Raw genomic sequence first — 23,723 nt, forward strand, 5'->3', positions numbered from 1 at the left:
TACTTAGCAAGTTGTCATTCAGCCCTAATGACGGTTTTTATTCTTTGCAAGATGATCACCGAGGGGGACAGTAATGGTTAAGGCCCAGCCTTTGGAGCCAGGCTGCCTGGGACTGTATCTGGACCCCATCACTTACCGCCAAAGCACTTTACTTCCTGAGCCAACGATCACTTCTGCTATGTAGTGAGAGTACTTACCCAAGAGAGTGCTTGGAAGAATCAAAACACATTAATGGTGCTATGGGCAGGTGCAGGGGCCTAGGCCTGAGGGACACTCGGTAGCTGGTTCTAGGGCGGCTGCTGAGTGGACAGTGCTGAGGTTCTTCCTTGCACTCCTTTAGGCGGCTGCTGAGTGGACGGTGCTGAGGTCCTCCCTTGCATTCCTAAGTTCTGACTCTTGAAGCTGCTGTTCTTCATGCCTCCACAGTCACTGAGGACTGCAGCCTCCATCCTCCCAGGTCCCCTGCCACTGTGTGTGGTGGCCGCCCTGCCCCATGGGCTCTCTGAGATTATAGGCCCACATTTGCCCTTTACCCTCCCTGTGCAGGGCTCCACTGGGCCCCACCAAGAGCTGTGACCTCCCGGATGTCATGTTGCCCTCGGACAAGGCTGAAGCTGATCTCGTGTGCCCCTGGTAACAGCAGTGCTTTCCTCCCAGGGCTCCCACAAGTGTGTTCAGACCAGAAGAAATGAGGCTGTGTGCATGCAGGAGACTCAGTGGGCAAGGGAGCATGGCATCCACTCTGGAGGACAGCAGGGAGTGGCAGGGCTGTGGAGTCATGTCCCTGCTTCTCTGCGGTCTCCTCCAGAACTCTCCTGTCCACTGACAGTGGGTTCTCCAGGGTGGGCAGTGTGGGGCACACACTCCAGATGTCCCTCAGGAACGAGCCTGTGGTAGGCTCTCCAGGGATGTGGCCTCTTCCCCAGGGGTGGACAGAGCTGAGAAGCGTCTGTGTCTGTGACTTTACAGTGTTTGGAATTCGCAGAGATGACTAGGACGTCTGAGGAAGTGAGACTTGGGGCACTGAGCCCTGGTGAGGCTGGGCAGGCGCCCAGGAGGGGCTGAAGGAGCAGAGGGAAAGGCAGAGGGGAGCCTGCCTCTGAGGGAACACGAGGCTTTGCTGTGGTGGTGGGAGAATCACGATGTCTTGAGGCACCGAGTGTCAGGCATCAGAGAATCAAAGAGGGCTTGGGAGCAAGGGACTAACATAAACCAACGCCTGACTGAGGACCTGGCAGCTGTGTGACAAATTGATGTGACTCCATTTTTTTCAAGGCCTGTCCTAAGGAAGGGGGCGTGACCCTTGTCCTTGGAAAAACCCACAGAGCACTCCTAAGCACATACCCACCCTGCTGAGTTGTTTGTCTGCAAATAACAGGAGAGATCTGTGGCGCCAGGTGTCCCTGACTCAGGCTAGATGAGGACCCATAGCAACCTCCAATCAGCATGAGTCAGGGAAAATACCTGGGATGCCAGATGACCCCCCAGTAGTTTATGGTGGTTGATAACATGTTGGGAAACCATGTAGTTTAGCACATACACCCCTCGTGGCCTAAACCAATCAGTTCAAAGGATTCCTCCTCTTGTACTAACCAATCACCCCTCCCCAACTTGTTCCCGCCAGTGAATGTGCTAATCAATGTTAAGAGTTGTTATTTGACTTTCCCGGGGTGTGGAATGATTTGCTGTGTGATGTTGTGACGCATAGAGTATCCCCCCCAAACCTATAAAATCTCACTGAACAAAGGACTGGGACTCACTCCCTGGGACTGCTGCATTGTGAACGGTTGTGAGTCCAGGCTCGAGCTTGCAATAGACTCTTGTGTGATTGCATCGGATTCGGCTCCTGGAGTCCCACGAATCTGGCATTACACGAATCTGGCATTACATGTCACTTCAAACTGAGGGGCAGGGCAAGGGGTGAGCAGGAGGGGTGCTGGGGCCCGCTGGGCCAGCTAGGTGAGCAGGCTGAGGTGGGTGAGGAGGTGGAGGGAAGGGGGTAGGTTCTAGGGGTCCTCTGAAGTTGGGTGGGAAAGTCGGAGGGAGTCAGGTAGGACCCAGGGTTTCGGCCTGAGTGGCAGGGCAGAAAAGACTGCATGCAATTCCTGACATGGACCGACAGGAGGTGGACAGGGGTCCGGCAGGATGAGAAGACACCTGGCCACGTGGGTGCTCTGACATAGTCTCTCTGTTCCATGACAATGGTCTCCAGAACAGGCTGGGAACACTGACTCCTCCATTCCGAACACAGCGGCCAGTGAGGAGCAAAACAGGATTTGGACCACGGGCCGCAGCAGGTCTCTATGAATCATGCAGGACTTCATCGGGAGGCAAGGACGCCTGAGGGGAAGGTCTGCAGGGCCCAGCTTAAAAGAACCAGGTCTGTGCTTCTCTGAAACCACCAATGAAAATACGCAACTGCAGAAATGCTCCACATTCAAAGCTTTTATTTTGAAAAATAAAATACAAAAGTCATTAAGTTGTAAATGTATACGGTAATTTCCCAACTTCTCAGAAACAATACAATGAATTACTTAAATAATTAAGATATTTAATATTATCCACATCAATACATTTAACAGGCACAAGTGTTCTACGAAACATTGGACCAAGTACAGATAACCTATCCCAAAATGAAAATGCCCATTTTGCTTACAGAATACCATTTTTAAACCCTCCCCTTGAAATCGAAGTTTGGAATTTGTTAAGAAAAGATGAGGACAAGAGTAGGGCTAACTGAGGGCACTGTCCCCTGGCTCCTTATCATAGGAGCGGACACCCGTCCTTGGCAGGAGGGGCTGGAGTGCACAGGAGATGGCCAGCCGTCTGGGCTCCGCTGGGCTCCGCAGCTCCCTGGGGCAGACAGACAGAGCGTTAGGACTCCCGGGCTCCCTGCCTCCTGCCTCCATCCCTACTCGGGGCACGCGCACTGCAGGACTGCCCTGAGCATCTGCAAGTGACTTCTGTGCAAAGTGCAGAGGCAGCCCTACCCTGGACACGGCTCAGTGAAGCCACTGAGGGCACCGCATCCAGGGTGCAGCGGTCACCTTGATGCCCTGGCCATCTGAACAGGTGCACACTGAGACCCTGCAGAGAAAGTGCCAGAGAGCACCGAGATGTATAGGGACCCAAGAAACCAGGGACGGGCATGTCCCAGGATGCGCGGCACCCCCAGCTTCCCTGAGGACTGGGCACCCACAGGCTCAGTCAGCAGGCCAGGGTGGAACACTGCCCTGGGAGCCCCAGGGCTGGGTCAACAGGCAATGCCTTCTCTCATGGACCAGCCAGTGGGTCAAGGAGGCCCCTGTGCGTCTGCAGGGCTGGGGTACCACCTGCAGATGCTGAGGCCACCTGGGTGAACAAAATCATCCAGGATGCAGGACAGTGGTTGGACATGCAAGTCTGTATGCAAGGGGGCATGCAAAGGGTGTGCAGAGGACATGGTAGGGACACGCAGCATCTGCACCTTGGAAAAAAGGCAACTGTGATTCTAAAACCTATTAACTCAGTTACACAGCAGCGCTCCATAAACACAACGAACCACAAAGATCTCCCACTCAATCTCTCTTTCTTAACTTCAGTTTTCTCATCTATAACAACAGGAATAACATGGGGTAGGAAAGACAGTGGAATGAGAAGGACATCATTACCCGAAGTACATGTATGAAGATACGGATGGTGTGACTCTACTTTGTGAATCACCAGAGACATGAATAACTGTGCTCTATGTGTGTACTATGAATTGTAATGCATTCTGCTGTCATATATAACAAATTAAAATTAAAAAATAAGTTAAGAAAACAGGAATAATAGCATTTACCTGCCAGAATGCTTTGAGAACTGAAAGAATATATATATTAATTATGTTCACATAATATATATAACTATATATTATGTGAACATAATTAATAGATAAATAAAATCAGTGCACTTGTGGGCTTATGCCTGGTTTGAAGACTGCACTCAGTACATGGTTATTACATAAAGTAAAAATAAAAGCAAAAATCAGGCCAGGTGCAGTGGTGCATGTCTGTAATCTCAGCAACTCAGGAGGCTGAGGGAGGAGGATTGTAAGTTCAAAGCCAGCCTCAGCAACTTAGCTAAGGCACTTAGCAACTCAGCAAGACCGTGCTCTTATCAAATATAGAAAAAGGGATGGGGATGTGGCTCAGTGGTTAAGTGCCCTGGGTTCAATATGCAGCACCAAAACCCAACTAACCAAACAGAAATTCAGCAAGCAAACTAAAGAAAAAAATCACGACCATGTGTTTAGAGACACTGTCTGGGCTCCAAATGACCTGGGATGTGAGCACTTGGGAGCAGCTCCTCCAGGAGACCTGGGTTCAGAACCAGCTTCACCACAATTGACCTGAGGACGCACATGCACTCAGTCCCCAGGGGACTGGGAAGGCGTGCTGGCCACTCAACACTCAGCCCTTACAAGCCATCTCAGACAGCATGATACACTAAGTAGAGCAAGGGCCAGGCATAGTGGCCTGCGCCTGCAATCCCAGCTATAGGGGAGGCTGGGGAGGAGGATTGCCAGCCTCAGCAACTTAGCAGTAAGATCCTGTCTCAAATAAATAAATAAATAAAAGTGTAAGGGCAATCTTGAAAAACAAAACAGAAGAAAAAAATCTCATATACACATACTCGTCCAAGTCCAGCAGAGAGAGCAAGCAGCAGAGGCAATGGGAAGATCCTGGTGACAAGTCAAGAGAAGATGCTCTTTAGCTCTGGGCTCCCTCTTGCTCCATGAGATGACCTAATATCTTGCTCCCTCTGAGATCAGTTTCCTCATCAGCAAAAGGTGAGTGGACTTGTCTGTCTACAGGTCCTCTCCATAGTCATGATGTCAGACCCCTTCATCACCAAGGTAACATCTAACTCTATTTGTGTGTCCCTGAAGACGTGAGGGTGTTAAGTGCTACCAGTGACCTCTTCATCTTAGAGGTGGCACTCTTTGTTTTTTTTTTTGGTGGTGCTGGGATTGAACCCAGGGCCTCATGCATGCTGGGCAAGCACTCTTACCACTGAGCTGTATCTTCAGCCCTTTGTTTTACAGATGAAGAAACTAGGACACAGTGAGGTTAAGTAATTTGCTCAATGCCACACAGCAAGTGACCGAGGAAGGATTCCAACCCAGGCACCTGACTCCAAAGCTGTGCTCTCCACCTAGTGATGTGGCCTTCTGAGACAGCCCAGGGGGACACCCTAGAACCCAGGAGTGAAGCCCAACCCTCACCTCGAGGTGTGAAGGAGGTTCCAGGCCCTGCTACTCCATAGGCTCCGTCTGTTGAGGGAAGAAAAGATGCTTTAAAGTCCTTGAAGTTGGCTGGCCCAGTGTGTCTGTTCCACTGAGACATCAGGCAGGGTCTGCAAGCTCTGAGCCCAGACTTCCCAATAAACACAGTCTACAGCTGCTGTACAACGAAGCCTCTGACTGGCTTCCAGGGTTCCAGAGAGGGAGACTGAACCCTTGAAGTCTCCCAGGTGAAGTTTATGTGTGAGCTGAACCACATTAACCACAGGGCTCAGACATGGCTGCAAGTCTTTTGCCCAATTTTTAAAAACCTTTTTATATTGATTTGTAGTAATTAATTATCTATATTCTACAAGTGAGTCCTTTGTTTCAAACATTTTTCCTGCTTAAGGCTTATTATTTTTCATGATTTTCAATAAGTACATATTCTCAATTCTAATAGTTCAAATTGTCCATCTTTAAATAATCAGAGCTTTAAAAAAAACACTTTTCAGTTGTAGGTGGACACAATACCTTTATTTGATTTATTTACTTTTATGTGGTGCTGAGGATGGCACCCAGGGCCTCGCACAGGCAAGGTAAGCGCTCCACCGCTGAGCCACAGCCCCAGACCCATGATCAATGCTTTTAGGACTTGTTTAAGAAGCCTTTTCCTCTTAAGGTCATGAAGATATTCTCCTGCGTGGTCTTCTAACAACCTCATTATTCTGTCTTTCCCAGTTAGGTCTACAATCTACTGCAAATGACTTTCATGTGCCATGGGCCAGGGCTGTCCCCTTAATAGGTCTCAATTCCCTTTTCTGCGTCTTCCATATTCATCCAAACCAGCCTTGGACCTGACGTCCCTTCAAGACTGCCTCTTGGACCGTTCTCTGGCTTGGATGACTGCAGCCTCTGTGTGAGTCCACTTATGACCCATCCAGATTTCTGGGACGTCAGGCCCACAGCCTTGCACACCTCTATCTGTAAGTTGATCAAAGTTTTTTCAGATAAATCGGGAGTCTCTTGGAAAGATTTTCTTTTTCCTCAAACTCCTAAGGATGAATTCCAATTTCTCATGTATTATAGATACTCATTAAACATCTGCTGAGTAAATGAAATGACTGGATTGTTGAATTTCATTAAATATACGGGATTAGGATCTGGGATTATGGGTCAGTGTCACAGCACTTGCCTAGCACGTGTGAGGCACTGGATTTGACCCTTAGCACCATATAAATAAACAAAATACAGTTATTGTGTCCATGCACAACTAAAAATATTTTTAAAAATATAATGCCTTGAAAGAACTCTGAAATTCTCAAGCAACAGGTATCAGGGATTGGCGGCTGTCCTGTGACCTCTCTGGTGTGAGTCGGGCCTTTCTCAGTGTGCAGCCGTCTGCTCCAGGCTTGCTTCATGCACACCTCACAAGTCTGCGTGTGGTGGCATCTAGAAGAGCCTGGAACTGAGTTCAGGGCTGAGTTTCACTCGGACCAAGAAGCTGAGCACTGACAGCAGCATCAGGAGATGGCAGGTGGCTGCTGCCCTCCAGCAGTGGCCCTTGTTCCTTCCAACCCCTGCCTGTGGTAACTGGGGATGCTCAGAGGAGCTACTCCTGGCCCGTCAGCCATCATGCTCCCTGTTCCTTGTATATCAGGAAGCCATGGTGGAAAGCAAGTGGGTGTGAAGTTATCAGGAACAACTCTGGTTTGAAAGGAAAAGTTAACAAGCTTCAAACTCTGGCCACTCTTCCTGAGGGCTAACGGCTGGGTCCTGTAGGCGCTAAGCGAGGAAACCGGAGGGCCATGGGGGGAGTGTAGTGAGAACAGAGAGGGTGGCCTGCGCTCTGCTGATCTGGAGCAGGGCAGACTCACTACCGCACCCTCCTAGGTGGGAAACACTATGTGGCCTTGTCAGCTATCAATAGGAATTTCCCTAGTTTTGGAAGCTACTGAGCTCCCTGAAATCAAGATTGTTAAAACTGCCAGGCACTGATGCCAATCCTCCTACCACCAGCACGTATCATGATCTCTTTCCTTTTTTTCTCTTTTGTTTTCCTAATTTTGACTTTTTAAATTTCAGGATGTCTTTAGAAAGATTAGTTTGATGCAAGATCCCATCTCTTATACAGCAGGAGGAAGCAGATACAGTATACAGTACCTGGGGTTTTTCCTTCAGAAAGTCAGGTAGCTGGAATTCTCCTTTGTAGACCTGAGAAAACAGAGCACGTGAGAGTTGAAGGAAGCCACCCTGGCCCATCCCCTCAGGAGGCTGAAGGAAGCCACCCTGGCCCATCCCCTCAGGAGTCTACAGCACTGACTGTCTTCCCTCTTGGAGGGTTCAGAGCAGCCATGGGGTAGGACCATGGCCGAGCTGCTTCAGGGCTGTCTCAGTGCCCCTGGTGGGATGGCTGGGCAGGCTCAGCGTCCAAGCTTCCAGACACACCAGCTGAGAGGCAGCAGGCCCCAGCAAGGCTCACAGGACCCACCTGCTTAGGAATAAGCTTTTCCTTGCAACTCTGGGGATAATCCAACTTTATGTTCCTCAGTTTACACATTATTCCCACTATGATATGAACACTGAATGATTCTTAAAAGTGATACATACTTTAATTTCATAAAAACTTATTCTAATCAATAAGTATTTTCAATATATAAAAACGTTTCTAGCACAACAAATAGCTAAAAAGTAATTTTAAAGAACACTACCATTCACAACAGCCTCAACCCTGCCCTAGGGTTGAGCATAATAATAGATGTGTAAGACCTTTATATAGTAAACTGTAAAACACTGAGAGAAACTAAAGAGCTACTCAAGTGGCAGGGCACACACTTTCAGGGACAAGAAGGTTCCAACAGTAGTGACATTCACGCCTTCAGTTATTTCCAGGTAGATTCTAGCATGTTTTTTCTTTGAGACTTCAAGCAGGCAGTGAAAGTCACTGGAAGTGTACAGGCCCCAAGGTGGTCAAGGACATCTTAAAGGAAGGACAAAGCAGGAGGGCTTATGGTTACAGACGCCAAGACTTAGTACTCAGTCATGCCCAGGTCACATTAGTTACCCACGCAAGCTAAGCTCACTGAATAGCCATGACCACCACAGTTAGGTACGAAGCAGAACTGGGAGCCAGGAGGCCCCTTGTGCACAGCCGTCGATGTGCAAGGGGTGCTGCCGCCACAGTGGTGCCTACAGCCACAGGCAGCAGCACAGACAGGACTGCTGCTGGGCCACCAAGGGTTCAGGCAACTTGGTTGCCTTCTGAATTTAGTTACTGAAGTGCAACATACATGCAGGAAAGTGTACTTTCACCTCCCCTCCAGTGACTGTAATCCACGCAGCCTCACAGGCCGTGCACCTCAGGATGTAGAAAGCCCCCACCCTTGAAGGCCTCCCTCCCCCTGCTCCCCACGAGATCTTCAGGCTGGCTGCACGCGTGGGTTTCAGAAGTAAGGCTTCTACGGAGGGATGAAAAAAAATGTTAAGTCACAAATACAAACAAATCCAAAAGGGGTTGTGGAAACTATCAACTAAAAGCTCAATTAAAAAGTAAGCAGGAGGGGGCTGAGGTTGTGGCTCAGCAGTAGAGCACTCCTCTAGCATGTGCGAGGCCCTGGGTTCAATCCTCAGCACCACATAAAAATATGTAAGTGAAATAAAGGTATTGTGTCCATCTACAACTAAAAAATAAATATTAAAAAAAGAAAAAAGTAAGCAGGAGGGCTGGAACTGTGGCTCAGCTGTAGTGCACTTGCCTGGCATGTGTGAGGCACTGGGTTTGATTCTCAGCACCACATATAAACAAATAAAATAAAGATCTATCAACAACTAAGGAAAAAAATTTAAAAAAAAATTAAGCGAGAATGGGCTGGAGTTGTGGCTCAGTGTAGAGCACTTACGGGGCATGTGTGAGATCCTGGGTTTGATCCTCAGCACTGCATATAAATAAATAAAATAAAAGATTCATTGACAACTAAAAAAGTATATATATAAAAAATTTTTAAAAAGTGGCAATGGCTAGAGCATTTTGTTAAGTGAAATAAGTTGAACTCAAAGTCAAGGGTGGCACAGAGTTTTCTCTCCTAGGTGGAAGCTAGAGAGGAAAAAGGAAAAACAAAGAACAGGGAATCTCGTGAAAACAGAAGGGAGACCAGTAGGAAAGGGGAATAGGATAGGAGCACTGGGGAGTGAAACTGGCCAAATCACATGGCCACATGTACATGTATGTGTGCCAATGCATGCCAGTGACCCCAGCATTACGCAGAATTATAAATAAAAATGTATGAATTTTTTAAAAGGGGAAGATGCCTGAGGTTTTCTCCTTTCTGCATCACGTAGGGAACAAAGGCTGACACTGGAGAAAGCCCTTTCCTCTGACCAAGAGCTCCTCCCTAGTGCAGGAAGGAAGGGGCCACTCTGCTTGCAGAGCAAAGCCAGGTATGGATTTCCCTGGGGAAAAGAACATGCCTTGGACATTCTGCTCCCACCAGCCCTCAGAGTGCTCTGCTGAAGGCAGGAGGCCAGGGATGCAGACCCCCCCAGGGGCCCACGGTGGGCAGCAGCAGCACGGTCACTGGAGAGCCCCTTGTGTAGCTGCACTCTCACCTGTGGGGCGTGCCACTGCCACAATTCCTCCCTGTACAACCAGCTCGTGGTGGTGTCTGACTGGAGCTGACAGCTGCCTCCTGTGGCTATATTACATTAATAAGCTCCTGGGTCCAACCTCTAGCTCTGTAGCACAGCAGTGCCCCCTAGACTCCGACCTCCAGCACTGCAGCACAGCAGTGCCCGGTAGACTCCCACCTCCAGCTCTACAGAAGAGCAGCACCCCCTAGATTCCCACCTCCAGCTCTGCAGCACAGAAGCATCTCTAAGACTTAGTTTTATTATTTAAAGCAATTTTCTATTTACAGAAAAATTGAGTACAAAGCACAGAGTCCTCATATATTTCCTGCCCTTTCCCTATTTTTAACATCTTATGCTACTGCAGTATATTTGTTACAATTAATGGAGCAGTGTGGAAATAATGTTATCAACTAAAGCCCACAGTTTACAACAGGGCTTGCTGTTTATGTTGCCCTACATCTATCTCATCATTTGTTTTTTGTTTGGTACTGGGGACTGAACCCTGAGAGCACTTAACCACTGATCTTTTTACTGTTTCCCTCGCTTTGCCCTTTCCAGAGTGTCACAGAGTTGGATTTAGATAGTGTGTAGTTTTTCAGATTGCCTTCTTTCCCTTAGCACTATGCATCTGAAGTTCTTGTCTTTTTGTGACTTGACAGCTCTCTTCCTTCCTGAATACTATTCCAAGCATCTGGATGTACCACTGTTTGAAAATTTTTTATTTATATTTATTTAGTTGTAGATGAACATACAATATCTTTATTTATTTTTATGTGGTGCTGAGGATCAAACCCAGTGCCTCACACATGCAAGGCAAGTACTTTACCACTGAGCCCCAGCCCCAGCCCCAACTGTTTGATCATCGATTCCCTGCTTCCAAGCTTTGGTATTTATGAATGAAGCTGTCATAAGCTTCTGTGCCTAGGTTTCATGTGAACATGTGCTTTCAGCTCCTTGGGGTCAACACCAAGGAGTGTGACTGCTGGATCACATGATAAGAGTATTTAGTTTTGCAAGAAACTACCATGTTCACTTCCAAGAGGCTATACCACTTGCATTCCAGGAGCAACCAACAGTGAGTCCGTCTGCTGCCACATCCAATGGTACCTGGCACTGCAGTGAGTGCTCTGGATCTGGACCATGTTAACTGGTAGTGGTGCCTCAGGACTGCTTAGTCTGCAGTTCCCTATCCGTGTGTGCCCAGCAGACTGTTGTGTGCTTAGCTTCCATCTGGGCATCTCTGGCAGAACTCCTCAGATCTTCTGGTTGTTGTTTAATGGGGCTGTCTTATTATCTCTTGAGGTGTTGTTATTATTATTATTATTGGTAGATGGACACAATGCCTTTGTTTACCTTTATGTAGTGCTAAGGATTGAACCCAGTGCCTCACACGTGCTAGGTGAGTGCTCTCCCACGGAGCCCCAGCCCTAACTATCTCTGAGCCTCAAGAGCTCTGTGTGTATTCTAGATGACAGGCCTTTATCACTGGTGTACTTGCAAAATTGCTTCTCAGTCTGCAGTTTGTCCTTTCATTCTCTTCATCTTGTTTGCTTTTTCTGAAATTAACAAAGATTCTTTAACTTTCATCTATTAGTGTGATCATAGTTTAAAATCTATATTTAAAATGAGTTTCTTGTAAACAATGCATAAATGGGTTTTGAGTTTTAATCAGACAGTCTATCCACTGGTGAGCTTAGGCCATTCACTTTTTCAATGGATGACTATCTTATCATATTTATAATTATTTTCCATTGGTGACTTTTTCTTTCTTCTTCTACCGTCTTCTTCAATTTTACTGGAGCGTTTCGTGATTTCATTTTCTCTCCTCGTTAAGCATATTAAGTACGCTGCTTTTCAAAAAATTCTGAGTCTCTGCCCTTGAGTTTGCAATACATATTTACAACTCATCTTTGCCCATTTCCAAATGATGCTGCACTGCCTGCGGGTGGTGAGATCCTCTCACTGCCCAGCACTCCCTGCACTCCCAATACTGCTGTCACTTACTCACTGATTGATGAGCTACAATCACCAAATATATGGCTGCTACTACAGTTCTGAATAAACTGTTGTCTGTCAGATAGCTAAGAAGTTTACTCTCATTCCTTCACTAGAGCTCTTCCTCTGTTTAGGTAGCTCTGGTTTCTTACCTACATTACCTTCCTCTTCTCTAAGGAACTTCTTGTGACATGTCTCTCAAGGAGATCTATTGGTGATGACATTCCTCCATTATTCGCCTAAGCAAGCCCTTCTTCAGTTATGAAAGATAACTTTGCTGGATACTGAATTTTGGATTGATGGATTTTCTGCTTTAGGACTCCAGCTATTTGACCCCATTGCTCTCTCTCTTTTAAAAAATATTTTTAGTTTTAGGAGGACACAATATCTTTATTTTATTTTTATGTGGTGCTGAGAATTGAACCCAGTGCCTCACGCATGCTAGGCGAGCGTGCTACCACTTGAGCTACATCCCTAGCCCCTCTCTCTCCCTTTTTTTTTTTTAGGTGGACACAATATCTTTTATTTTTATGTGGTGCTGAGGATAAAACCCAGTGCCTCATGGATGCTAGGCAAATGCTCTACCACTGAGCCACAACCCCAGCCCCTCCCTTCTCTTTTTGTTTGCATGTATTCTGTGAACTTCTCCTCCTCCTTCTTCTTTTGTTTTTTAAACTTCTAGGTTCTTTCAAGATTGTCTTTCTTTTCTTCTTCTTTTTTTTTTTGTACTAGGGCTTGAACCCAGAGGTGCTTTACCACTGAGCTACAACCCCAGCCCTATTTATTTTGAGTCACAGTCTTGCTAAGTTGCTTAGCACCTCACTAAGTTTCTAAGTCTGGCCTCTGACTTGTGATCCTCCCACCTCAGGTTTTTGAGTCACTGGGATTATAGGTGTGCACAGTTGTCTTTGATTGTCTGCAGTTTTTCATATGATATGCTGAGGTGTAAAAATTTTTGGTTATCCTGTTTGGGTCCTCTAAACTATAGGATCGTGGTTTGATGTCTATCATTAATTTTGGAACTAGGCTATATTTACTCTACTGAAGGTATCAGATGCTAAAATTTTCTTTAGTGTGCCTGCTTTGTAGCTCTGTTGTTTCAGAGTTTCCCTAGACACTCCTCCTTAAACTAGGGTGTAGAAATTGCAGGTCTGTCAGCGACTTACTGTTATTATGAGAGCCTGATGGGTGTGCTGTAAAATATGTGGGGTGGAGGAGTGTTCTATAATGTGGGATTATAGCACAGGTCTCTTAATGACTCTCTGGCTGGGCTGTGACCTTCACCAGGGTTGCCTGGGCCCCCTACAAACTCCTCGGGTGAGACAGGAAGGCTAGAGGGGGCTGGAGTTGGGTGTCTATGTTCCCCAGGTCCTCTAGGCTCTGGTAAAGCCCAAGCCCAGCCTATGGAAGGACCCACCCCCAGGGCAGTCCACTGTTGAGGAGTGCTCTGAGCTTATATCAAAATGTCCACTTTCCCCCTCACCCTGTCAGAAGCACTAGGAGACATTTTCCCAGATCTTTACTCAAAGAAGATGAGGGTCTCCTACAAGTAATTTGTGATTCTCAATATACACCTTTCCCTTGAATTTTGGGGCAGCAGTTTGACCTGTGGCCTCAATTCTGAGTGATATAAGACCTGATTTTCAGTTTGTAAAACTTTCTTTCTTCTTATCCTAGTATTCTACAATTTCGTGTGCCTTGAATCTGGGCTTATTTTCTTCTCTCAGTGGTACTGAAGATGTCTGTCCTTTCTTCTTTTCTTTCTTTCTTTTTCTTTTCTTGGTTTTTTTTTTTTTGTGTGTGTGTGTGTGGTCCTGAGGATCAGACAATCAGGGTCTCACACATACTAAGCAAGTGCTCGCTGGGCCACTATCTCAGCCCCAATGGCCTTCTTTCATTACTTTAATATTTCTTGCCCACCATTTTTCTGAAACTCTAGTCAGTCAAACAATGGACCATCTGAATTAAGTTTCTAAAAATTCTTACCCTTTCTAAGTCATCTCTTCATCTTTTTTATTCCACTGTCTAGGCAACTGCTCTACCATAAGCTATTTTTGTGGTATCTTCTAAGATATTTCCTCAACTTTATTTTTCCAATTCTTTTACTAATTTTAATTTAGCATTCACATTTTTAGTTTCCCAGTTTTTTGGTTCTGTGTTTTTATTTATTTGTTTATTTAAATTTCAATTTTTTGGTGGTGCCAGGGATGGAACCTAGGGCCTTGTGCATATGGGGCAAGCACTCTACTAACTGAGCTATACCCCCAGCCTCGGATCTCTGTTTTTATTTTTGAAAGTAACATCTTGTTCAGTTAAAGCTTTCTTTTGCTCATGCACTCTGTGCTTCCTTTGAGGGCCTCTCTCTCCCCAGGGGTACTCTGCTAAGTCTGTAGATCTAGGCTGTGAGGTGCTCAAGCTCACTGGAGCCTACATTCGAGGGAGGGTCGAGTCCATGGCAGGGGTGCTTCCTGAGCTGGTATTTTGCTCAGGATTCTGAGTACCCTGTGGCAGTTCTTTTCTTTGGGGTCATCAAGGTGCCTTACTTCCCATCTGCAGGAGGTAGTTGCAGGTAGGAAGCTTGATGCCAGCATTCTGGAGCTGGGCAGACACATAGAGCTGGAGGGTGGCAGCTAAGGTGAAGTAGCACCCTGGCTTTAATTCTGGATGCGTACTTCTGTGCATGGTATTCTGTCGGTCCCCTCCTCTGTATGGTGTGTTGGGGTACTTGGGTAAGAATTCTATTCCCGTGCAAACTTTTGACTCTTCCTACTTTTAGTATCAGACCTCCTCTCTCTCCCCCCCTATTTGTAATGCCTGGTGCTTCTAATTCCTGATAATCTGTGGGGTTGAGGATGAACTGTATTACTTCTTACCTCTTTGCTTGCATGTATCCCCCACCCCCTTTTCTTCCAGGTATTTAAGTCTGGCTATCTTCCACTCTGCTAAGTCATTTAACACTCCTACAATAGCTTTCTATTTCCATAGGTCAAGATGAATAAGGAGGAGTGCTACAGTAATACTCAGTCTTCAGGAACTGTGTTGTTAGTGTACTCAAACAGTATGTCCAGTCTCTGAGGTCCAGGCAAGTGATCTGTGGATGGGGTTCAAGGGTCTGCAGAGGCTAGAGACCACCATACACAGCGCTACTAAGTGGAAGAACACATTGCTCCTAGGAAAGAAATTCCATGTCATGTGAGAGAAAGGACCAGTAAGTAAGGCACATAATTCTCATGATGTTTAGCTTCACTGTTAATTATATGTAAGAGAGGGGAGCTGGTGAACTGAACTAGGGTTTTTATGCCCCCTTTCTCTGCCCCAAGCGCTCCTATTCTGTGAGTCTGAAGGAATTTTGTGGGGAGCCATTCTCACATGTGACTGGGCGACTCCCGGTTTGGGTCTGAGGCGTTCTGGCTGTGTTGGAACTTTCCCGGCCCTCTCCTGATGAGAGAACCCGTCTGTGTGGGGGTGTGACTGACCACTGACCCCGGGGGCCCAATCACTGACCCTGACCTTGGAGTGTGGCCCCCCCAACCTTCATTGGATGGAATTCTCCCCTGAATTTCTTGTTCCCCAATAAAAGGCTATGCCCTGGCGTGCTCCCTCTCTCTCTCTTTCCTGCTAGCCCTGAGTATTCCTTGCTGCCCTGCAGGGCGGTTAGAGGAGGGAACCAGAGAGGGGAGCCGTCTCGGACCTGGCAATAGAAATAAGGTAACTGAGTCTGTGTGTTTTATTTCGATCTCTGCTAGCTAACTTTTATGCCAAGAACCTTATTAATGAAACCATTGCGCTGGGCGCATGGTGGAATTGGCGCCCAACGTGGGGCATTCTAGATTAGTTAGATTGAGTGGGAGCGCGCTATAAAGATAAAGATAAAAAATAAAGATAAAGGAAGTGGTGACAATTTGGGTCACAAAAGTACCTGGAGATATTGAAGGAAAGAGACATTAAATTAATTAAAATGGGAAATTCAACTTCTACGGATAAGGAAATGTATCTGACTGTCTTAGACAGTATAATTAATCAGAAAGGAAAACAGATAAAGAAAACTCAGTTATTACAATTTTTAAAGATTGTAGGCGAATACTGTCCTTGGTTTTGTGAACAAGAGTCTCCAGATTTACTTACTTGGGAGAAATTAGGAAGGAAGTTACAAAAAGTTTGTCTTTCTAATGAACTACCTGGAGGCATAGAAAATATTCAGAAAACTTGGACGGCTCTAGAAGTTTATCTTTTTGAATATATGGGCCAGAGTTCGTGGCCCCCTGAAGACCTGTTAAAAGGCATTCAGAGAGCTGTTCAAATGGAAAATCTGCCTGAGGCTAAGTTAATTCCCTTTCCCTTAAGCTGTTTAAAAACAAAGGCTCTAGGGGCCAAGCCAAAGGTTAAAAATGTGAATTTAACTTGCAAGATCAGGCTAGCCCACAGGGAGATTATAGAGAGGAACATCATAGAGGAGAAACCTCTGAAATCCTAGAAAGCCCTCCGGAAGAGGAAGATGATCTTCCTGGAGAGGAAAATCTGGAAGAGATTCCTAGAGGGGCTCAGAGTTCTTCTCAGCCACGTAGCTTAGAAGCCCAATTTCAAAATAGAGACAGCACAGAGTCTGACCATGACTTGCAGTCTGAGGGAGGAGACTCAGACGTTGAAATTCGGGACTTATAGAGAAATTTTAACAGGCTGTGTTTAACACCGCCTGCCCAGGCTATTCGAATTCGGCCAGTACCTGCTAAAAGGACAAAATTTAACAGGTATGCTGGATTAACAATGACTTTTCTTGCCCCAGTCCAGCGAGGTATTAAGAAGGCTCAAGAATTGGGGGAGGATACTAGAGGTTTTCAACTTTTTCCAGTTTTTGAGCAAGTTAATTAGCACGATCAGAGAGTTAGAGTTCATGCTGTAATCCCATTTAAAACCATTAAGGAACTAAAAAGTGCATGTGAGATGTATGGTCCAAATTTACCTTTTGTACAGTACAGAGCCTGATAGAAAATATTTGCTCACAGCCCCTTCCTCCTAGCGATTGAATTTCTTTAGCCAGATCTTGTCTGAGCCGGGGAGATTTCTTGCTCTGGAGAACTTATTGGACTGATTTTTGTACTGAACAGGCAGAAAAGAACAAAAGACAGTATATAGAAACGCCAGTAGAAATGTTTCTAGGGACAGGTGATTTTGCTGATTTAGAAAGACAGTTAAATTATGAATTTGTAGTATACAATCAAATAACTGATTGTGCGAAACATGCCTGGAGGCAGACTGTCTCCAAAGACCAGTCCAATTTAGTTCTTACCAAAATTAGACAGGGTGCCAGTGAAACTTACTCAGATTACGTAGCCTGATTGTACCAGGCTGCAAACAGGTCGATTGTACCAGTACTGTCAAGATATTCTCAGGTCGCACCGTAAAAAAGAGACAATTTCTGAGTTTATCCACTTATGTTCTGACATAGACTCTACCCATTTGCAGACAGTAGCCCTAGCCATGGCACTAATAATACTATAGAAACTTTGAGGCCACAGGATTTAAGACAAAAGTCCTGCGGGAGATGTTACGTTTGTGGGAAAAATAATCATTTTGTGCGCGAGTGTCGCATGCGCAATTTTAAGTTCAGGGCTCCATCTACTGGCGATAATAGATATTGCAGGACTCAACCCCATGTGGCGGATCAAGATGGCGCAGATCAGCCCGCCTTCTCGCCGTCATTTCCTCCTAGCGCGAGGACAAAAACTTCTGTTTGGCCCCTCCCCAGGCGGAGCAACAATACGGGGAATTCGAGGAGAGGTCACACAGTGTGACGTCACTGGTACCGACTAGGACAGCCCGCGATTTTTACCGGAACAGAGATCTCAAGACAGTTTTCTTAGGACCTTCAAAGACAGTGGAATTAAATCCTGAAACAGGGCCAGAACAAATCCCTACTGGGATTTTCGGGCCACTTCCTGATAATACTATAGGTTTAATTTTGGGATGTAATAATTTAAAGGGAGCCATTGAGGTGATACCTGGTGTGATAGATTCAAATTTTAAAGGACAATTAAATGTTACTGTAAGGTCCAATTGTGCCCTAAGGCTCACTCCAAAGGATACATTTGCCCAATTAATATTATTGCCTTGTGACTCAGGAAGGCACCTGCTGGTAGATTCAGTTTCTAAACCGCCGGACAGAGTATACTGGTCACAGTTAGTACAACAAGAATGCCCTTTGTTAGAACTTAAAATTAATAATAAAAAGTTCCTAGGAATAGTAGACACAGGGGCTTATATCTCTGTATTTTCTAGTAGATTCTGGCCTAGGAACTGGCCTTTACATGTAGCACCAGCTAACCTAGAGGGAATAGGACAGGTTTCACAGCCTGCTCAAAGTGCCAACTATCTCTGTTGGGAAGATTCCGATGGGAACAGTGGAGTATTTAAGCCTTATGTGTTAGAGTCTTTACCAGCTAACCTATGGGGAAGAGATATTTTAGCCAAAATGAGATTGTTATTAGTTACTCCAAACTCTATAAGGTCAGTTGAGGAAGTTAATCAGAGGTATTTTCCTGGAGATGATAAGGAGACCCTTCAGGAAGAGTATCTGTTTACAAACCAGTCTCCACAACAAAGATTAGTAAATGCTCCAAGCCAAAATTTTTACTAGGGGCCCTGAGTACTTCCCTGATCCCTAAGACAGCTGAAAAAATCACTTGGCTCACAGAGGAGCCTATATGGATTTCTCAGTGGCCCATCTCAGGGGAAAAGCTTAAAATAATTCATAGGTTAGTTGAGGAACAACTTCAGGCTGGTCATATTGAACCAATGCTTAATCCTTGGAACACACCTATTTTTGTTATTAAAGTCAGGAAATTGGAGATTGCTACAGGATTTAAGGGCGATAAATCATGCAATTCGGCCTATGGGATCATTACAGCCAGGACTTCCCTCCCCCACAGCCATCCCTTTAGATTTAAAGGACTGCTTTTGCTCTATAAGGTTACATCCTGGAGATTGTGAAAGATTTGCTTTCACTGTCCCAGCAATTAATTTTAAGGAACCTGTTAAAAGATATTGCTGGAAGGTACTCCTCCAGGGAATGCGTAATAGTCCTACACTGTGCCAAAAATACGTTGACCAGGCGATAGATCCCATAAGAAATAGGTTTCCTGATGCATATATTATTCATTTTATGGATGATATATTATTGGCTCATGCTAATCCAGAGGTACTTTCAGAAATCTTTACTCAGTTAGAGACTTCCGCTTACAGCAATGGGTTTATGCATAGCTCCTCAAAAAATTCAAAAGGTGTCTCCTTTTCAATATCTAGGTCAGATAATTCAAGGACGTACAATTCGTCCTCAAAATCTTCAGATAAGAGTTAAGGAGTTACATACCCTTAATGATTTTCAAAACCTTTTAGGAGATATTAATTGGCTGAGGCCATCCTTAAAACTAACTACTTCTGAGTTAAGTCCTTTATTTAAGATATTACAAGGAAATCCTTCCCCAACCTCTCCACGTCAGCTGACCTTAGAGGCTAAAACGGCTTTAAAAAAAAGTTGAACATGCAATTAAAAATGCACAGCTTACTAGAATTGATCCTAAAGAAATAGTGTATTTATTAATATTTCCAACTGAGCATACCCCAACAGGAGCCATATTGCAAAGATTAGGAGTTACTGAGTGGATTTATTTATCCCACTCCCCTCAAAAAACATTAATTCCTTTTTATGATTCTATAGCTCAATTAGTAATTAAAGGTAGAACTAGGATTTTACAATTAATTGGATCTGAGCCTGATATCATAATTATTCCATTTTCTGTTCAACAGACTAATTGGCTTTTTCAAACTTCTAGCTCATGGCAGATAGCTTTTGCTGATTTTCCTGGCTAGATAGATAGCCATTATCCTCGTGATAAGATTATACAATTTGCATCATTAACGTCACTTATTTTTCCAAAGATTGTACGTGCACATCCTATAGATGAAGCTTTATCGGTGTTCATGGATGGTTCTAACTCAGGTAAAGCAGGTTTTTATAGTTGTGTTCACACAGAGGTAATACAAACTTCTTATACTTCTGCCCAAAGAGCAGAGCTTCAAGCTCTGATTTGTGCCTTAGATTACTTTTCAAATGAGCCTATTAATATTTATTCTGACAGCTTATATGCAGCTGGAGTTACCAAAAATATTGAAACTTCAGTTATTGGGTATACTTCATCACAGGAGTTATTTGAATTATTTCATAATTTACAAAAGACAGTGCTAATGTGAAAGTACCTATGTTTCATAGGACACATACGTGCCCATACTAATCTTCCTGGACCTCTAGTTTCAGGTAATGACAAAATTGATAAATTAGTAGCTTTTTGTCAACAGATGTCTTCATATGACTGTGCACCAGCTTCCCATTCCTTGCATCATCAAAATGCTTCTAGCTTACGTAAAAAATTTAATATTACTAGAGAACAAGCTCGTCAGATTGTAAGCCAATGCCTTAAGTGTGTTATTCATACTCCATCTCTGCCATCAGGGGTAAATCCCCGTGGATTAAAACCAAATCAAATATGGCAAATGGATGTAACTCATATTCCTCAATTTGGTAAGCAATGTTATGTGCATGTCATAGTGGACACTTATTCTAGATTTATTTTTGCCACAGCACATGCTAAGGTAAATACTCAACATGTAATTTCTCATTGCCTAGCAGCTTTTTCTGTTTTAGGGTGCCCTATGCAGATTAAAACAGATAATGCTCCAGCTTACGTAAGCTCTTCTTTTCAACAATTTTGCCAAGAGTTTAAAATTAATCATAAAACAGGAATTCCTTATAACCCCCAAGGTCAAGCCATTGTGGAATGAGCTCATTTATCTATTAAGCTTCAATTACAAAAATTAAAAGGGGGGAACAGGGTTGTGACTCCCTAAAATAGCCTTAATCATGCCTTGTTTGTTTTAAATTTTTTAAACTGTGACGCAGAAGGTCACACTGCTGTTGAGAGGCAAATGTCTCCCTCAGTAACAGGCCCTTTAGGCAGAGTTTTGTGGAAAGATTTACAGACTGGTCAGTGGAAAGGCCCATACCCAGTGATTATGTGGGGCAGAGGTCATGCTTGTATCTTCCCAGAAGGTGCTTTTCGTCCTATCTGGGTGCCTGAATGTGCTATCAGACATGGAAGAGATAGAACCCAGATTCAAGCAACTGAGGATTGACCCGGAGGAGCCCCTACCCAGAAGGAGCAGATATCGGAAAAGGATGAAGAAAGACCAGATTGAACCAGCCGAAAAGCTGATTTCATGGGAAGATGTGAAGAAGCTAACAACCCAGGCTTCCCGAATACTTCGACGCCTAGGAAAGAACAGGACCCCAGTCTTGATGGTAGCGACAGTAATTGCCCTACTGGGCTGTCAGGTAACGGGGAATCAAGTAGACACTTACTGGACATATTTCCCAGATCCACCCCTGGTACACCCAGCTGTGTGGACTGGAGAATCTATTCCAGTATTTGCTAATGACTCATTCATGATGGGAGGATTTACAGATACTCATATTATTCCCAATCATGTGACTAGATTTAATTATTCTGGCTACAGTGCCCAATTACCTTTGTGTTGGTCACATGATAAACATGCTGGCTGTCTGAAAGTATCATTCGAAGAAAAGACAGCGATTGGTAGACCTAGACTGACAAATAATTCTATTTATGGGGACTTAAAACCTTATACTAGATCAGTAATTAAGATGGGACTTTCCCATAACAAGCCAGTCATTTCTGCAAAACCTCCACCGATACCCCACTGTCCAAATAGTTCTACAATTGAAATTGGCACCTTTCCTAGATGGATGGATTGTGTAAATACCTTTTCTGTACAACATAAATTGTCTAAAGATAGTGGATATTTTTACACTGGTCTCCAAAAATTGATAAGAGACAATTACGAAGAAATTCTGCTGACACCTGCAGGATTTGTTAGTAATATTTTGACTTATAGTGAAGGAGGTGTTCAAAAGGATGTTTGGCATTTAATTGCTGTCTCAGAATTCTTACATTTTAAAGATAAACCTTTACCAAAATTTGTCGGCAAGAACTGTAAAGAGGGATCTTGCTATGACTTACGAGCCTGTGTCTAATCTCCCTATGTTTTAATTATTGGAAATGTAAAAGTTAAATGGATAGATAACAGATATATTGTTACTTGTAATAAATGTAACCTAACCAATTGTATTACTAGGTATAATGGAGGAAAAGGAGTGCTGATACTTCATCAGCCCTCTTTCGTTTTATTACCTGCAAATATTTCAGAGCCATGGTATGCTGATACTGGTTTACAAGTCTTGCAGCAAATCCATGCCCAGTTATCAAGACCTAAACGTGCTATTGGAGTTATAATTGTTGGTGTTTTGGTGCTAGTCTCTTTTATTGCCTCAACTGTCTCTGCATCTCTGACATTGTCTCAGAATATTCAGCATGCAAAATTTCTTAATAATTTAGCTCAAAATACTTCCAAGGCTCTGCATAATCAAGTAAATATTGATGAAAGGATTGAAACTAAATTAAACGCCTTAGAGGCGACTGTTATAGACATAGGTAATGAACTTTCAGCCTTAAAATTTAAAGAAAGGCTTAAATGCCATGCTAATTATAAGTATGTATGTGTTACAGCTGCCAAGTACAATGCTTCTCTCTGGGATTGGGAGAAGGTTAAAAACCATTTGTTAGGTATTTGGCAAAATAGTAATAATAGCTTGGATATTCTGGAACTTCATCATCATATCCAAGACATTCAAAATAATAGAGCTGATTTTTCGGATCCTTCTTCTTTGGCTAACCAAATATTAAAGGAGTTGAACGGATTCAACCCTGGAAATATTCTTAAACACTCCGCTTGGTACATTATTGGATTATTCTCTTTGCTGTTAATTCTCTTTTGTGTTGTAACCATAGGATAGCAAGTCTTCGGAACAAGAATACAGAAACTCTAGAGAGTGAACCGCCGCCTCATTGTTAAGAAAAGAAAGGGGGGATATGTGGGAATTTCTCTAAGCCTGAATATCCCAGGAACTGCTTTCCTCTTTCTACTCTTTCCTCTTTCTACCAACAGAACACCATGCACAGAGGTACGCCTCCAGAATGAAAGCCAGGGTGCTACTTCACCTTAGCTGCCACCTTCCAGCTCTGTGTGTCTGCCCAGCTCTCTAGAAGGGCTCCCAGTCTTCTATATAATGAATTACAGAGGTTACCACAATTCCGTCAATTATCTTACAGAGCAACACACATAAGAATTAAAATAAATGCATAAAAATATGAGCTCCACATATTTGACACCGATCTTTAGCTTTTACTTTTGCCAATGACAGTAACTTCCACATAACAGGATTTGGCTGGCAACAGATCACTGCCAAAGAAATGACTCAAACAACAAAGTGAGCAGTGTTCCTGTTTGGGGACTGTGGGCTGAAATCAGGGGTAATTAACTGCACTGAAGGATGGTCTTCAGCTGAAGATGACTTCAGTTCAGAGCTGAAAACCCAAGAGGATGTTTTGCACACTGAGATCCCGTCTTTGGCATTCGTGGCTCTGTGCGTCTGGTGGCTGTGTCCACACAAGTAGGGCATGGCAAGGTGGTGCTCCCTCTAGGATGTGGCCACCCCAGGTGGGAAGCCAGCAGCAGAGCCTGCACAGCCTCCAGCTGACATCCACAGGCATCGAGGACTCAAAGCAGGCTGACGGCACTAGTGTGCTGCATTGCTGATTCCTGAGACACTGCTGCTGCACCAAGGGCCCTGAGCCAGGCGGCCAGCAGAGCTGTGCCTGGACTCCTGGTCATGGAAACTGTGAAGTGACACACCTGTGGTTCTGAGGTGGTCTGCTGTGCTCCAGCAGAC

At 44.6% G+C, this 23,723-nt stretch overlaps 1 protein-coding gene across 4 annotated transcripts in view; it reads right to left on the minus strand.

The window, feature by feature from the left end:
• Nucleotides 1-2,427: 2,427 nt before the first annotated feature.
• Tpst1 (tyrosylprotein sulfotransferase 1) overlaps nt 2,428-23,723 on the minus strand; it is a 96,623-nt gene continuing 75,327 nt past the window's right edge. For all 4 annotated transcript variants that reach the window (XR_013426916.1, XR_013426915.1, XM_078023972.1 and 1 more), the window contains 3 exons: nt 7,406-7,456; nt 5,246-5,293; nt 2,428-2,853 (listed from right to left, as the gene is read on the minus strand). Coding sequence is in view for 2 of the 4 variants with exons in the window: in XM_078023972.1 (XP_077880098.1) it covers nt 5,276-5,293; nt 7,406-7,456 (69 nt within the window). In the remaining 2 variants the exon portion in view is untranslated. The remainder of the gene's footprint in view (nt 2,854-5,245; nt 5,294-7,405; nt 7,457-23,723) is intronic.

This window comes from Ictidomys tridecemlineatus, chromosome 10, assembly GCF_052094955.1.
Source record: "Ictidomys tridecemlineatus isolate mIctTri1 chromosome 10, mIctTri1.hap1, whole genome shotgun sequence".
NCBI classification, from domain to species: Eukaryota; Metazoa; Chordata; class Mammalia; order Rodentia; family Sciuridae; genus Ictidomys; species Ictidomys tridecemlineatus.